This window comes from Corythoichthys intestinalis, chromosome 15 (assembly GCF_030265065.1).
Source record: "Corythoichthys intestinalis isolate RoL2023-P3 chromosome 15, ASM3026506v1, whole genome shotgun sequence".
Lineage (NCBI taxonomy): Eukaryota > Metazoa > Chordata > Actinopteri > Syngnathiformes > Syngnathidae > Corythoichthys > Corythoichthys intestinalis.
The window spans coordinates 28648474-28666557 of NC_080409.1; the positions used below are offsets into that span (position 1 = coordinate 28648474).

Sequence of the window (18084 nt, forward strand, 5' to 3'; positions counted from 1 at the left end):
TTAAACATATTTATATATATGAAACATGATTTACTGTGTAATGGAAAACGTATGTTTCCCTAAATCGCCTTTTAGTTTGAAAATAATTCCTTCCCGTTTTTCCATTTTATAGGTTTCGTGATGAAATTCTGGAGGCAAGTGCGTCCGGCTGACAGCTGTGAGGACGCCGAGCAATGCGACCGAAAGGACCTCAGGGTCGTCGCCAGCAGTCGAGTGCTAATTAGCCCACAGCTCATCTTGCAAAATATGCAGTCGGGAGTCCTTCAAAAGTCTCGCACCAGACAAATTGATGTCATTAAAATAGGACATGACTCACATTAAAAGTGATTGAAGAAGACACCATCACAAAATTTGAGGCTGCTATGGAAAAAAATGTATGATGGCATGTCTTAAAAGTGTGTGACAAAAATTTGGTTGGGGAAAAAGTACCCCAAAACAGGCCTTTTTATGAGTTTTTTTTTTTAAATAAATAAATAAATAAAAAGCATGTTTTGGGGCAAATTAGAGTTTATATGCCTACAAAAATATCTGGGAGTGATTGGGACATCCGTAGAAACTACATGTTTTTTACTACACGACATTAGAACACACACAGCAACAGAACAGTTCATGCTGACGGTAGAAAAATGTTATGGTGACTGTCACGGGACGCAAATATTATATTGTATTATATTATAAGTATTGCATCCTGCATGCATTCATGTATGCAGTATGGAAATATTTACATTTGGATAAGTGTGGTTTTTTTCCCTTATATTGCCGAAGTATGGGATCCTTACTTGGTATCGGCAGATCCTCAGATGACTCCTACTAAAGTGCAAAAATATATGATCGGGACAACCTTAGTTACTATCGTGCTGATATCACAAGCAGTTACTATCATATTATTTGTTTGTCTTCCCTATTTTTTGTAAAGCTGCTCAAAAATAACTATCTTCAAATGTGTTACTCCTACCCCACCACCACCACCACCACCACCACACACACAAAGTAAATTTTACTTTGATTAAATTTTAAATGAGCTAGATTTTACTTTTACTTTGAGTAGATTCTTACACCAGTACTTTTAAATGAGTAAAATTTGATCAACAAAACAGTACTTTTACATTAGTAAATCTTTTGGTAAAAGTATAATTTATGCAAAAATGTATACCTTTTTGCATGTACCATCTTGCTATTAGACAAACAGGTTTATTGTGTGGACAAATCAAAATGAATTATCAGAACGGCTCAGCAAAGTTTAAGATTAAGTTTAAAGTATAGTGGACTAGAAATACCGAAATAAAAAATATTAAGGAATAAATGCAATTTTAAAAAATTGAAAATATATAAATACATGTTAAAATGTATAAAGTATAATGAATTAAAATGGTATTATACTTTAATTATAATTTAAACTAATGTATAATAAGACCACGTGAAGTGATTTTAGGTTTCACGAATGTTTGTCAAATTCATGAGTGGTTTTTATTACTGTAAACTGAATGTCCAGGACAAGCCAAAATTTCAAGTCATAAGACAGCTTTAGGAAGTTTCAAGGCTTGACAGCAGAGTGTTGAGATTTCAAGATAGTGTGATAAATTCATTGAGACAGCGTGATGAATTTTCAAGGCAGTTTGTCGACATTAACCCAGAAAGCTGCCGGCCGCTGTCCCTGTGGCTCTTGCTGTAAAATATTTATGTTCATGCAGAAATCTCAACATGTTTGCATGACATGTTCATATGTCGCATAATGCCACATATGCATTATTTACGCGTTGGCCTCATTTTTTGAAGAGAAAAAAAATCTCAGCAGGAGCATACATTACATTAACAACATTACATTAATATTAGATTCAATCAGTTATAAACGTACCCATCGCTGGCGACCGCCGAGTGGCCGAAGCGGTTTAGGTCATGGAAGAGCTCTGGTCTGGGAAGCGCTGTCCATTCATCGCATGCTGCAGGAAATAATGAAAGACAATTTTATTTATTTTCTTAAATTGAAAAAATAACTTTTTCAATACCAATGGTGAGGACGGACGTCAATTCATCTGGCCCTTTTCATTCTTCTGTTTATTTTTAAATTATGGTAGTTCGTCACTAGTAGACATCCAATACATTTGAGGTGGGTGGTCTGGGCACAAATGAATGGATTGGACGTCTATCAACGTCAACAGCAGCCAATGAGTTAAAGAAAATTTGATGTTTTGGTGACATTGAAGGCTATTCTGACTGGGAGGGGCAGGCAGTGAAAGAACATCCCTCAAAATGTAAAATAATCATAATTGATGGTAGCGTTGCACGTAATGCAAAAAATGTTTCCAATATGTACTGATAGTCCTACAGTTTTTATCCAATTCACATAAATCATACATGACAAATTCCAGAAAGGTAAGGGGCATAAAAGTTGTATACGGAATTTGCCAAAAATTTGCGGTTCTGCCAAAATTCAACAAAAACTTTCCCGTTCGTTTTTAATGGAATGCAATAGCCATGTACGATGTTCCATTCATTTCTAATGGCCAACATTTCCCATTCATTTCCAATGGCAGAAAAACATGGGTGGTTGTGATTTTTGACACAAAAAAACATTACAACCCATTGACATTCAACTTGCGCGTGGCGCCGAAGTAAGTCGATGCCATTGACAGCCATGCATCTCAATTCTACTGATGTCAATTTACTTGAATTCCATTGACAGTCATGTTCGTCCATGCTACTGACATCAACATACGTCCATGCCATTGACGGCCATGTACGTCCTTGCCATTGACGGCCATGCACGTCCATGCCAAAGACGGCCATATACAGTATGTCAATTCTATTGATGCCAATGTACTTGGATTCCATTGACGCATATGTAAGTCCATGCCATTGACGGCCGTGTAGTAAAAATATCAACAGGAAGTGACCCCGAAATTCCCCCAAATCAACAGGAAGTGACCTGAAATCAGCGGTAGCTGACCCCAAGGGGTTTACCTGCGAAAGCAAAGCTACCATCGCAATCTCTCCAGAAATTGCAGTTTCTAGGAATAGTAGTAAATTAGTTAATTACGTAATCAATCTTTAAAAAATGAGAATAAAAATCATGTTTTCATGTTTAGTGCCATTAAAAGTGATAAACCTTCTATCCATTTTAATGGGGGGGGGGGGGGGGTGAAAGTGCTTTAAAAAAAATTGCAAAATAAATAAAATAAAATAAAAATGCACATTTTGTGCCGTTGACAGCAACAGACATTCCTCAATCAATTTGGCCTGGGAAAGGTAGGTGTTGAAAGAACATGTTATATTTTTTTATAAATAAAAAAAATATATTAAAAAAATAATAATAATAATAATCATGTTCGTACAAAAATAACTTACACTGCCATTTACGATGAAAGATTGACTACCTCAAAATGGATCAAGACGTCTATTTCCGTCAATGGCATTGAAGAGTTGAAGTGACAATGTGTCCCCAACCTTTTGCTACATTAGACTAGCATCACTGCACCATGTACTGTGCAAAGATAAACAGTGCTATCTGGTGTGCGACGGCGGTACTGCCAGCAGTGTGAGTCCTATGACGTCATTGGTGCAATGTCAAGCGAGGCCTTCAAAATGCAGCTATGATTGGCTGCGGCTCATCCAGAAAAGCCAATTAGTCTAATTGGCAAAGTCAGATAATGAAGACGACCCGATAAACCTCCACGAGTATTTAGTTTAATCTTTTAATCAATAGTTTATAAATTAGAGAATTAACAACTATTTTAATCGCTTAATAGTTTCCAGACATTTATTATTTTGGAACTGTACAAAGGATCGACATTTCAGCCTCTCGATAGAAAATATTCTGCAATTTTAGTCAAGCAAATTGATACTTCATGTTTTTTTTTCTTCAAATATTGTATAAATAATAAATAATAAATTGTTTTTTGACAATTTTCCTACAGATGTTATGCCCGAATCAGTAAGTAAGTAAAGACTAGAAATCTTGTTATGGCTCCCAATAACACTAAAGGGTTTTTTTTCTCCATAGTATTTAATTCATTGCCTGGCAATGATTATGACATATGTCCATTTTATTTAAACCAGGGCAAAGGAATATTTTTGGTCAGCAAAAAATTTAGCATAATGAAGGCCCGGCATCCGCATACAGTGGGGCAAATAAGTATTTAGTCAACCACCAATTGTGCAAGTTCTCCTAGTTGAAAAGATTAGCGAGGCCTGTAATTGTCAACACGGGTAAACCTCAACCATGAGAGACAGAATGTGGAGAAAAAAAAAAAACTGAAAATCACATTGTTTGATTTTGAAAGAATTTATTTCCAAATTAGAGTGAAAAATAAGTATTCAGTCACCTAAAAACAAGCAAGATTTCTTGCTGTCAAAGAGGTCTAACTTCTTCTAACGAGGTGTAACAAGGCTCCACTCGTTACCTGTATTAATGTTTTAACTCATTATCGGTATAAAAGACACCTGTCCACAATCTCAGTCAGTCACACTCCAAACTCCACTATGGCCAAGACCAAAGAGCTGTCAAAGGACACAAGCGACAAAATTGTAGACCTGCACCAGGCTGGGAAGACTGAATCTGCAATAGGTAAAACGCTTGATGTAAAGAAATCAACCGTGGGAGCAATTATTAGAAAATGGAAGACATACAAGACCACTGATAATCTAGCTCGATCTGGGGCTCCATGCAAGATCTCACGCCGTGGCGTCAAAATGATAACAAGAACGGTGAACAAAAATCCCAGAACCACACGGGGGGACCTAGTGAATGACCTACAGAGAGCTGGGACCACAGTAACAAAGGCTACTAACAGTAACACGATGTGCCGCCAGGTACTCAAATCATGCACTGCCAGACGTGTCCCCCTGCTGAAGAAAGTACACGTCCAGGCCCGTCTGCGGTTCGCTAGAGAGCATTTGGATGATCCAGAAGAGGACTGAGAGAATGTGTTATGGTCAGATGAAACCAAAATAGAACTTTTTGGTAGAAACACAGGTTGTCGTGTTTGGAGGAGAAAGAATACTGAATTGCATCCGAAGAACACCATACCCACTGTGAAGCATGGGGGTGGAAACATCATGCTTTGGGGCTGTTTTTTCTGTAAAGGGACCAGGTAGACTGATCTGTGTAAAGGAAAGAATGAATGGGGCCATGTATCGAGAGATTTTGAGTGGAAATCTCCTTTCATCAGCAAGGGCATTGAAGATGAGACGTGGTTGGGTCTTTCAGCATGACAATGATCCCAAACACACAGCCAGGGCAACAAAGGAGTGGCTTCATAAGAAGCATTTCAAGTTCCTGGAGTGGCCAAGCCAGTCTCCAGATCTCAACCCCATAGAAAATCTGTGGAGGGAGTTGAAAGTCTGTGTTGCCCAACGACAGCCCCAAAACATCACTGCTCTAGAGGAGATCTGTATGGAGGAATGGGCCAAAATACCAGCAACAGTGTGTGAAAAGCTTGTGAAGAGTTACAGAAAATGTTTGGCCTCCGTTATTGCCAGCAAACTTTTGGTATTGACCAAATACTTATTTTCCACCATGATTTGCAAATAAATTCTTTAAAAATCAAACAATGTGATTTTCTGGGGGGGTTTTCCACATTCTGTCTCTCATGGCTGATGTTTACCCATGTTGACAATTACAGGCCTCTCTAATTTTCAATTAGGGGAACTTGCACAATTAGTGGTTGACTAAATACTTATTTGCCCCACTGTATGTAGATATCACATTTTGAGTCATGTAGGCCACAATATTAACATTTGTTATACAAGTGTGGCCTTCGTGATTTAAAATGTCACATGGATTTTTTTTTAATTATTATTGAGTTCATGAATAAATTACAAATTCTTAAAATACACTCTTGTTAAGGCCCCTGAAACACAGATTTTTTTCCTTCAAATTTCATTATATTTAACTTAGAGCTGTCAAAATTACTGCGTTAACGGGCGGTAATTAATTTTTTTATTAATCACGTTAAAATATTTGACGCAATTAACGCACATGCCCCGCTCAGATTAAAATGTCAGTACAGTGCAATGTCCGCTTGTTACTTGTTTTTTGGTGTTTGGCGCCCTCTGCTGGCGCTTGGGTCCAACTGATTTTATGGGTTAGTACCATGAGTGAGCATGGTGTAATTATTGACATCAACAACGGCGAGCTACTAGTTTATTTTTTTGATTGCAAATTTTGCAAATTTTAATAAAACGAAAACATTAAGAGGGGTTTTAATATAAAATTTCTATAACTTGCACTAACATTTATCTTTTAAGCACTACAAGTCTTTCTATCCGTGGATCGCTTTAAGAGAATGTTAATAATGTTAATGCCATCTTGTTGATTTATTGTTATAATAAACAAATACAGCACTTATGTACCGTTATGTTGAATGTATATATCAGTCTTGTGTCTTATCTTTCCATCCCAACAATAATTTACAGAAAAATATGGCATATTTTAAAGATGGTTTGAATTGCGATTAATTACAATTAATTAATTTTTAAGATGTAATTAACTCGATTAAAAATTTTAATCGTTTGACAGCCCTAATTTAACTCATAGCCTGCTATTGACAATGATAGATACCCAATCTATGTTCATTCACAACTTCCAGTCAAAATGGTTTGGATGTCTAACGCCGTCAATGCCAGCCACTGTTAAATGAGTGCCCTATAAAGGATTAAGTCAGCGAGTAACTCCTCCTCACCGATAGTCAGCGCCACATTGCAGCAGTTTGAAACAGTACTTAAAGCTCATAAAAGTAAAAGTATCGGTGAGTACTCAAGGGATATCCTTTGTAATAGAAACTAAGTGGAGGAAAAAGTCAAAGTTCCTCTAAATACTTTTGAAGAAGGATTTGTGTTTGGACTGCAGAAGTTATTGCCAAAATTTAGTTTCAGGTCATTTCATTTATCTAAAAAAAAAAAACACTCTGATAAGGTTGGTAGGTCTTTTGAGGAGTCCAAGACTTTTGGAACCCCGTAAGGTCTGCAAGTTAAGATTGATTTAATAATTGATGAATCTGTCAATCATTTATTCAATTAATTGATGAATTATTTAGCAAAGTCTTATAAAATGTTTATCCTTTTATTAAATATCAGTGCCTGGTATATGGGTAGTCTTCACGAGCAACTGATATCTTAAAATAAGGTCGCAGTTCAAAAGTTCCTTGTCTTGAAGTCATAGCTGTGGAAATTGTGTGTAATGTTTGTGGTGTAGGTGGTATTTGTGCGGGCTATTGCTCAACGTGTACCAACCCAGGCTGTAGGCCATAAAGTCAGAGGAGAAGCACTTTGCACCGTGACTCATGGCGGTGTCGTTGTGCGTGTTTCCGCCAAACACCAGCATGGTGGAACTCACTATCACGGCTGTGTGGAGGTAGCGATAGAAGCCGCTGTCTCTCAGGATGGTCCTGTCGCAAAAACCAACAGAGTATTAGGGAAAGGAGAAGCCCCTGCCTTTTGGTCAACCGAAGCGTGCTCACCACTTCCTAGTGTCCACATCCAGCCGGTAGAGGTCCCCAGTCAGGCCACATTTGTTGGCGCTGAAGGCTTTGTAGCCTCCGTGCGTGTAAATGGCTCGGGTGGCAGCGTCAAACACGCTGCTGTGGCCGTAGCCGCCCTGGATCAGAGCTCCATCCGTGGCCGCCACACTCCACTGGTTACGGTCTGCACAGGGAGTAAAAGATGGCAGAATGTTATAGGACCTTACGACGACATTTCAAGACACAGCACACACATAGTTAAAAAACACATGAAATTTGCGGAAATATTTTTGGATCTGAAAAACACATGAAAATCACTAATGTATTTGTGAGAATCACATATGTATTTGAGGATCGCGAATGTGCTTGAATATTTGACTGTTTCTTGTGATGTTTGTCTCAAAAGTAAATGCACGCGGCCACTGATTCATGAATACAATTCGAATTTTTGCATAAAATAATTCATGATAAGTGCAAGTACAACATAAAAAAAACACATGAATTTCGAGGGTATATTTATGGATTACAAAAACACGTGAAAATCATGGATATATTTGTGGATCTCGAAAATACATGTAAAAATTTTGGATATGTTTGTGGATCTACAAAACATATGTGTGACTCGCAGATGTATTTGTATGAATTAGAGCTGAAACGAATACTCGAGCAACTCGAGTAACTCGAGTTTAAAAACTGATCCGAGTAATTTTATTCACCTCAAGGAATCGTTTAATTTTGCCAGCTCTAAGCATCACGTTTTGCCCAGACTACTTTTAATGCGGGACAAAGCGCTGACGTCACATGCATAAAGCAATTTTAAAAAAAAAAAAAAAAAAAAAAACCTTACTGCAGCCGACAGCCGCTACAAACTACGCCGACGTTGCTAAAAACTACGACCGCATGTATGATGCTAAAGCGGTAGCAGGTAGCGTCTGATGGGTCTCATAGATATCGCATGTATTTAGAACTAGATGCGAACAGATAGACTCGGCTGCGTCTGGGCGGCGTTAGTAAACAGCCGCCATCTTAAAGCAGTAGACTTCTCAGCACTAATAAATGTAACGTTAACTGTCACTCAATCACGTAACGTTAGCCCTTAACGTTAGTCCTGCGGAGGGCTACGTTTCTATTAATTATGACCACTGTCGATGCGTGGCTAACGTGTCTACATACAGGCTTTATTTAATCTGTGAAAACATAGCGCTGTAGAGAGATGGGGGTGTAAAATAAAAATGCTAACTGTCAATTTTAGCTCAGTAGTCATTGCTGGATAAAACACCAAGTAGCACTGGTCCCTAATGTGCTCCAATACAGCAGATATCATACATTTATTTTGAACACTGCATAAACTCAAAATCCTATTAGGACGTACAGATTAGACCAGACATGTCCAAAGTGCGGCCCGGGAGCCAAATGCGGCCCGTGGTCAAATTTCATCCGGCCCCCAACCTCTGTCATAAGATCAATAACGTCTGGCCCGCACAGACTTAATAAATTGGTCAGCAGTATTGCTACCAGCATAAGAAGTAGCTTACACATTACATGCTGCTCCTCATTTACACTCTAAAAGGCAGCAGCACGCGAAGCAATGTTACCCCGTGTGATGCTTGACTTCCAATTTTCTAAAATGGCAACAATCGACAACAACAAAAAAGTTGACTGCGACAGCCGACGCTTCAAGGATAGGTGGAAATTGGACTATTTCTTCACTAAAATACCCACAACTGTGTCTGCCTCATTTACAAAGAGAGAGTCGCTGTTTTTAAAGAGTTCAATCTGAGGCAATATTACCAAACAAGACACGCTGACATGTACGACAAGATTACAGGGAAGATACGCAGCGAGAAATTGAAGCAACTTGAAGCTAGTTTAATTTCACAGCAGCAAGATACCGAGAGTCGAACGCCACAAAGGCGAGTTGCGAGATTGTTGAAATTATTAATTTAAAAATAATAATAATAAAGCAAATGTGACACACAGAATGGCTTGCTAAAATTTGCTTAAATATATTGTTCTACGTAAAGGACGCCAGCCAAGGTCGGCCCCCCACATTTGTACCACACCAAATCTAGCTCCCTTTGCAAAAAGTTTGGACACCCGTGGATTAGACTAACTTAAAACTTACCTAGAAGTTAAAAATACCTTGGCACAAATGGAAATTCTATTGAAACGCGTGGGAAAAACACCTAGCTTTTAAGTGATGTGTGTTATCAAGCGTAATTACATTTTTAGGTAAGAAATATGTTTTTTGTTTTTTTTTTGTAAGATCTAGACGTTTTTTGAGTAAAAGCAGTGAATTTTTTTTCTAGTCACATCTGAGATGCAATTGTTGGCTGTTTTCAACAATGTACATCGAAAATAAGACATTGACTGACTGAAAATGGTTCAATATTAGATGAAATGTCTTTTTTTCTCATGAATATTTATAATTGCTCTTTACCTTAAAAAAATGTTTTATCCGATTATTTGATTAATCGATAGAATTTTCAGTCGATTACTAAAATATTCGATAGCTGCAGCCCTAATGTGAATATTTTTTAGACAATTCTCTCCATAGTAAGTGACGTCACACTTCCGGGTTTGGGAAGGCAGTATTCTAAACTAAAAAACTCAAATTCTTCATGCAGTATGTGTTAAAAATGACAGTCATTTCGATGAACCCGTCAAAAATTCTAAATTTGTCAAATTACACCGAAATGCCCTTTAAGTTTTGAGATAGTATGATAAAGTTTGAAGGAAGTATAGCTGATCCCAACACTGCATTTTGAAGTTTCAAGATTAGATCTCAACTTCTCAAGATTGTATTATAAAGTTTCAAGACCGTATCCCAACACATAGATCTGAGGTGCTCACTATTATTCGCTCCAATATGTACTTTTCAAGGAGACAATCTCCGTGATCTACCTTAATAGAGGGCGGGGGTTGGACGGTGCCTAGAAGGTTCAGCAGCAATGTACTGTATACAGTGGGGCAAATAAGTATTTAGTCAACCACAAATTTTGTAAGTTCTCCTATTTGAAAAGATTAGAGGGGCCTGTAATTGTCAACATGGGTAAACCTCAACCATGAGAGACAGAATGTGGGGGAAAAAAAACAGAAAATCACATTGTTTGACTTTTAAACAATCAATTTCCAAATTAGAGTGGAAAATAAGAATTTGGTCACCTACAAACCAGCAAGATTTCTGCCTGTCAAAGAGGTCTAACTTCTTCTCACGAGGTCTAACGGGGCTCCACTCGTTACCTGTATTAATGGCACCTGTTTTAACTTATTATCGGTATAAAAGACACGTGTCCACAAACTCAGTCAGTCACACTCCAAACTCCACTATGGCCAAGACCGAAGAGCTGTCGAAGGACACTAGAGACAAAATTGTAGACCTGCACCAGGCTGGGAAGACTGAATCTGCAATAGGTAAATTGCTTGGTGTAAAGAAATCAACTGTGGGAGCAATTATTAGAAAATGGAAGACATACAAGACCACTGATAATCTCCCTCGATCTTGGGCTCCATGCAAGATCTCACCCCGTGGCGTCAAAATGATAACAAGAACGGTGAGCAAAAATCCCAGAACCACACGGGGGGACCTAGTGAATGACCTACGAAGAGCTGGGACCACAGTAACTAAGGCTACTATCAGTAACACAATGTGCCGCCAGGGACTCAGATTCTGCACTGCCAGACGTGTCCCGCTGCTGAAGCCAGTACGCGTCCAGGCCCGTCTGCGGTTCGCTAGAGAGCATTTGAATGATCCAGAAGAGGACTGGGAGAATGTGTTATGGTCAGATGAAACCAAAATAGAACTTTTTGGTAACACAGGTTCTCGTGTTTGGAGGAGAAAGAATACTGAATTGCATCCGAAGAACACAATACCCACTGTGAAGCATGGGGGCGGAAACATTGCGCTTTGGGGCTGTTTTTCTACAAAGGGACCTGGACGACTGATCTGTGTAAAGGAAAGAATGAATGGGGCCATGTATCGAGAGATTTGGAGTGAAAATCTCCTTCCATCAGCAAGGGCATTGAAGATGAGACGTGGCTGGGTCTTTCAGCATGTCAATGATCGCAAACACACAGCCAGGGCAACAAAGGAGTGGCTTCGTAAGAAGCATTTCAAGGTCTCCAGATCTCAACCCCATAGAAAATCTGTGGAGGGAGTTGAAAGTCCGTGTTGCCCAACGACAGCCCCAAAACATCACTGATCTGCATGGGGGAACAGGCAAAAATACCAGCAACAGTGTGTGAAAAGCTTGTGAAGAGTTACAGAAAACGTTTGACCTCTGTTATTGCCAACAAAGGGTACATAACAAGATGATATCAAGATGAACTTTTGGTATTGACCAAATACTTATTTTCCACCATGATTTGCAAATAAATTCTTTAAAAATCAAACAATGTGATTTTCTGGGGGGGGTTCCCCAACATTCTGTCTCTCATGGTTAATGTTTACCCATGTTGACAATTACAGGCCGCTCTAATATTTTCAAGTGGGAGAACTTGCACAGTTAGTGGTTGACTACTAAATAATTATTTGCCCCACTGTATTGTGAGCTACTAATGAAATGACCAGGTATTGGAGTTATTGTGTTTAAAATATTATGTGAATTGAGCGTTTTTCTACATTAGATGAGACATGAATTATTGTTTAACCCTAACACCAAGTCAAAATGATCTGGATGCTGATGAATGTTGCATAACAGCATATGCTGCACACACAAAATTAAATATGTACATTTTTTTAATGTCTACCCACACTAGCATTGAAATTGACGTAATGAGCACCCCTGATATGTAGATAGTACGACCAAGTTTCAAGATGGTACATCCGATCTCAAGATTAAATCCTGAAGTCCCAAGGTGTTATCCTAGAATTTCAAGATGATTAAACAGTGATCTTGGGATCAGATACAAGTTTCAAGGTGGTATCTTAAACATTCAAGATAGTTTCAGCTTTCAGGATAGTATAACTGACCCCAAAATTGAAGATCATATTCTTCAGTTTTAAGACTGTATTTTTGAGATGGCTTTTAAAACCTCAACCAAAGAGAGTACTCACCAGGGGTCGCGTTAACCGAATATTTTCCGTCGTTGACCGTTTTTTTTAAAACGGTGACGGAAAAAACTGAAGTCCATCCGTCATTTTGACAGGTTGCAATTCACACCCCAGACTACAGGGTGGCGAGTGAGCATATTAATTAGCTATTGTCTCTCTTGATGCATGACGTCGTTGGCCTTACTCGGAAAAATGTCAAGGCAACTGAGTGTTTGCCTAGCACGGCCAGACTGTTCTCCCTGTATTTTTCAAACACTGAGAGAAAAGTCTGGGACACAGCCTCTCAAGTAGGTACAAAATCAATTGACAAATAAGATTTGTTTATTTGCGTGACGTGTTCTTCACGAGCAACGTCACTCTTGCGCGTCGAAAGTCGTCTCTACAACAACATGGATGGCGGGAGAGCCGAGAATATGTTCCAATCCGCGGTAAATTCAGTTTCAAATGAGCTAAAACACATCGACACGAGACATTGACAACAGCCTGTCTCGCGCTAGCCATGTTGAATAAACTCCGTTCTCCTCGTATGTTCACTTCCGCGCGCAAGTCCCTCGTCCTGCCCTCGTCGCTTTGCTAACGGCACGTCTGCCCGTCGCTGATTGGTGCACTCCGCTGTCTGTTTGCCTCTTGTTAAGCTTGTTCGGACAGAATATTAATTAAAAATGAATGAAAACTAAATACTATTGAATATGTCATTATTATCATTTTTAAAATGTAAGTGACGGGTAAAAATAGATTATGACCGGATTTTTATGACACTGTCAGTCAAAATGACAGACAACGAAAAAGTCTAGCGCAACCTCTGGTACTCACGTATGTTGTACTCCTGCACGAGGCTCATATATCCATAGAGAGGACAGTGGCCGAAGAGCACCAACATGACGGGGTCGTCTCCTTCCCGCAGGGGTGGCACCACGTGGGCTGAATGGCCCACCACGGCATAAAGCTCCTTGACACGCGGGCTCAGGAGAACCCACGTCTGGTTCTGAACATGGAACACCCACAACTGGCTGGACACATTCCCCGTAGAATCCATCTTTCCGCCATACATGTACACTTTACCCTGTGAAAAGGAAAATATTTCACTTTTTTAAAGCCTACCTCAATTTCACAGTGGAATTGGAACATGTCTATTGCCATCAATGGCAGCTGATAAGGACATAACTTGGACTGACCTCATACAACGCCACTGAGTGGCCGTATCGAGGCGGGACGGTGTTGACAGACGGATCCAGCGTCAGCCACGACTTGCTGCTTAGGTTAAACCTAAAGCCACAAAAACAATTTACAACAAAAACATTTCTTATTTGGGCTCATTCTGTATTAAATCATGAAAAAGTCATTGACAGTGATGGACTTCAATTCTGTTAGAATTTGGCTGGCATTGAATGATCATGTTAAATTGCTATTATTACTATTATTATTACTATATTAGTATTACGCTTACTGGACTAGGAGGGCCTGGCAGAGATCATACCCATGCCATCAACGGCACTGAAACATGGTTGTTCTTTCACTGCAAGCTCCTCCAATTCAAAACGAATTGGACATTTATTGCCGTTAAGGGTACTGAACAGACTGACGTCAGTGACGTCTTTACACATGCGAAATATTGCAACTGCAAGATTTTAAGGTCGAAATTGCAGACACAGTGGTGCCAACTTCAGCATTATCAAGCAGCAAAAGTTGAAGAACATAGCTGTACTTTAAATGAGCATGTGGTTTCGCTTTCATTTGCATGTAGTTTTGTTTTCATTTGGTTTGAAACCAAAATACTCCCCTACCAGCCAGGACTGTGGCGTATGGTATTGAAATGAACATTTTCTGTCTCTTTTCTATCTAGCTGACTTTTCTTTATCATTGTTACGATACATCTGTGCATGCGGCCTGGGCCCTGCCTCCCTCCATTGAATGACTGATATGAAGACTGTTATCTTAGACTTACTGGATAAAGCAACAGGCTTAGCCATTAGAAGAGTATGAAGGTTGTTAATGTTTAGTTTGAGAATTGTGAGTGGTAATATTGCTACTGTGATAAGTTACTGTGTGTTCAATGCAACAACACATCATTCTTTAAGCATGTTTTGTCTATCACCGTCAATGGCAGTCGATGAGTTAAAATGATTACGATGATGATGATGACGGCGACTTACGCTTTGACCATGTGATAATCAGAAGCATTGAAAACGTATCCCCCAATGACCCACATGACACCTTGGTCCACCACAGCCTTGTGCGAGGCTCTGGCCAGACCCGGTTCCGAGAAGGCTTGGCGGTTCCAGAAGCCCGAGTCAGCTGGAACCGACACAGAGCAGTCAGGACCTGAACGGAAGAAGAAAAGAGGAAGTTTGGGTTGTATGTTGATTTGGATCGCGTATTTTTTCTGATCAGACATATAGTGCTGGCCAAAAGTATTGGCACCCCTGCAATTGTGTCAGATAATGCTCAATTTCTCCCAGAAAATGATTGCAATTACAAATGCCTTGGTAGTAATATTGCTCATTTATATTGTTTGCAATGAAAAAACACAAAAGAGAATACAAAAAAAATCATTATCATTTTACACAAAACTCCAAAAATGGGCCGGACAAAAGTATTGGCACCCTTTGAAAAATTATGTAATGCTTCTCTAATTTGTGTAATTAACAAACCCTGTTACTTACCTGTGGCACATAACAAGTGGTGGCAATAACTAAATCACACTTGCAGCCAGTTAAAATGGATTAAAGTTGACTCAACCTCTGTACTGTGTCCTTGTGTGTACCACATTGAGCATGGAGAGAAGAAGGAAGACCAAAGAACTGTCCGAGGACTTGAGAAGCAAAATTGTGAGGAAGCATGGGCAATCTCAAGGCTACAAGTCAATCTCCAAATACCTGAATGTTCCTGTGTCTACCGTGTGCAGTGTCATCAATAAGTAAAAAGCCCATGGCACTTTGGCTAACCTTCCTAGATGTGGACGGAAAAGAAAAATTGATGAGAGATTTCCACAAAAAAATGTGCGGTTGGTGGATAAAGAACCTCGACTAACATTCATACAAGTTCAAGCTGTTCTGCTGTTTGAGGGTAAAACAGTGTCAACCAATACTATCTGTCAGAGTCTGAATGAAAAGGGACTCTATGGTAGGATACCCAGGAAGACACCACTTCTGACCCCGAGACATAAAAAAGCCAGACTGGAGTTTATCAAAACCTAGCTGAGTAAGCCAAAAACGTTTTAGAAGACAAAAGTAGAGCTTTTTGGGAAAAGGCATCAACATAGAGTTTACAGGAAAAAAACAAGGCCTTCAAAGAAAAGAATACGGTCCTCACAGTCAAACATAGAGGAGGTTCGCTGATGTTTTGGGGTTGCTTTGCTGCCTCTTGCACTGGACTGCTTGACCGTGTGCATGGCATTATGAAGTCTGAAGACTACCAACAAATTTTGCAGCATAATGTGGGGCCCAGTGTGAGAAAGCTGGGTCTCCCTCAGAGGTCATTGGTCTTCCAACTGGACAATGACCCAGAACACACTTCAAAAAGCACTCGAAAATGGTTTGAGAGAAAGCACTGGAGACTTCTAAAATGGCCAGCAATGAGTCCAGACATGAATCCCATAAAACACCTGTGGAGACATCTGAAAATGGCAGTTTGGAGAAGGCACCCTTCAAATCTCAGAGACCTGGAGCAGTTGGCCAAAGAAGAATGGTCTAAAATTCCAGCAAAGCATTGTAAGAATCTCACTGATGGATACCTGAAGCGGTTGTTCGCAATTATTTTGTCTATAGGTTGTGCTACCAAGTATTAGGCTGAGGGTGCCAATACTTTTGTCGGACCCATTTTTGGAGTTTTGTGTAAAATGATAATGATTTAATTTTTTTCCATTCTCTTTTGTGTTTTTTCATTGCAAGCAAAAGACATGAATACATTTCTACCAAAGCATTTATAATTGCATTTTCTGGGAGAAATTGAGCATTATCTGAAAGAATTGCAGGGGTGTCAATACTTTTGGCCAGCACTGTATTTTGTGAAGTGAAGTTATATTTTGGTAGGTTTCCACTTCCATACCGAACAGGTGGTGCTGTTTACTACTGCTTTTCTTGTGGTAGTTTTTGTACTTTTTGGTTTCTAAAGGGGTGTTAATCGTCTTTTATTATTTTAGTTATGTCACCGCTTTTGATATTTTTGATATTTTGATACTGCCTGATAATATTTACCGGTAATCATGTTTGCCAAAATTCACAGGCCACATAATGGAGCACTCTGAAACCTTCCCTTTTGGTTTGATAGGACTCTAATCTAGTCAAAACTGAGTATCTTTTTGCAAGGAAAGGATGATAAATTGGAACTTTACTGCCTATTTCACATTTAATTTTGGAATGTTGAGTTTTGATCCCATTCCAGCTTATTATAACTTGAATCTTCTGTAATCTGCCCAATATCATGAGTTCTGCTTGTATTTAATGACACTCATCATAAGCTGCATTTATTTATATAGCTTTCTACTTCAAGGTTTCAACCTTTCCTTTTGGTTTGATTGGATTCAAGTCAGTATTGAGCATCTTTTTGTGAGCAAAGTTGTGATAACGCATTTTATTTTGGAAGGTTTCCTTTTATCCCAAATCCTGTTAGTGCTTTACGTCAGGGGTCCCCAACCTATTCCACTAAGGCACACTGTGGGTGCAGGATTTCATTCTTACCAAACAAGATGACAACACTTTTTCCCCAATCTGGTGTTTTACAAGTGCAATCAGTTGATTGCAGTCAGGTGTGGCTTGTTTTAGCAGAAGCCTCATTGGTTCAACTGTCTCTGCTGGATCGGCTGGAACAAAAACCAGGACCCACAGTGTGCCTTGAGGACTGGGTTGAAAACCCCTGCTTTACGTGACATGAATCTTCAGTAATGTAGCCAGTCATCTTTATTTGCTTGTATTTAACTCATGGAGTGCCATTGACAGTGACAGAAAAAACATACTTGATCTAAAAACAACTGTTTTTACATTGACCACCCAGTAACATCAACATATGAATACATACATTAAAACTAAAACACATCAACAACTAACAGTGTTGTTAATACCGCTGTGATAGTATAAAGGCGTTTCTAACGGCGTAATTTATTCAGTAGTGAGTAATCTAATTACTTTTCCCATCTTTGCAACGCTGTTACCGTTATTGAAGATGTGAAGGGGCGCGTTAGTACAATTTGGTTAAATGAAGCGAAACTTGTCTGATTTTGTCACACATCGGCTGAGAGAGAGCAGAGCGGGGGGGTGGCGGGGCTGGGGGTAAGGGGATAGTGACGCTGTTGCAAACGCGATGATGATTGGCTAGGTGGGTGGCTCATGCCCTGAGCCAGCGCACGCTCTAGCAAACAACAAGGCAACGATAATGGCGACGGGCCAAGGAATTTCAAAGGTAGCGTTCTCAAACTTTACAGAATATTTAAGGACAGTGACCGTGTTCTGCTTATTGTGCAGTAAGTCCAACATATAATTTCAGAAATTTGCACTGGTTAACGGTCAGTTACTTTGCTGGGTAACTAATTACTCTGGGACGGGATAGATTTTAAAGTCTATCACTGTAAATGGCAGT

At 39.4% G+C, this 18084-nt stretch overlaps 1 protein-coding gene across 3 annotated transcripts in view; it reads right to left on the minus strand.

The window, feature by feature from the left end:
• The window catches only part of atrn (attractin), a 108906-nt gene that overhangs the window by 69115 nt on the left and 21707 nt on the right, over positions 1–18084 (minus strand). For all 3 annotated transcript variants that reach the window (XM_057859582.1, XM_057859580.1, XM_057859581.1), the window contains exons 6-11: positions 14664–14832; positions 13686–13776; positions 13324–13573; positions 7458–7641; positions 7231–7385; positions 1856–1940 (exon numbers count right to left, since the gene is read on the minus strand). In XM_057859582.1, the coding sequence (XP_057715565.1) occupies positions 1856–1940; positions 7231–7385; positions 7458–7641; positions 13324–13573; positions 13686–13776; positions 14664–14832 (934 nt within the window). The remainder of the gene's footprint in view (positions 1–1855; positions 1941–7230; positions 7386–7457; positions 7642–13323; positions 13574–13685; positions 13777–14663; positions 14833–18084) is intronic.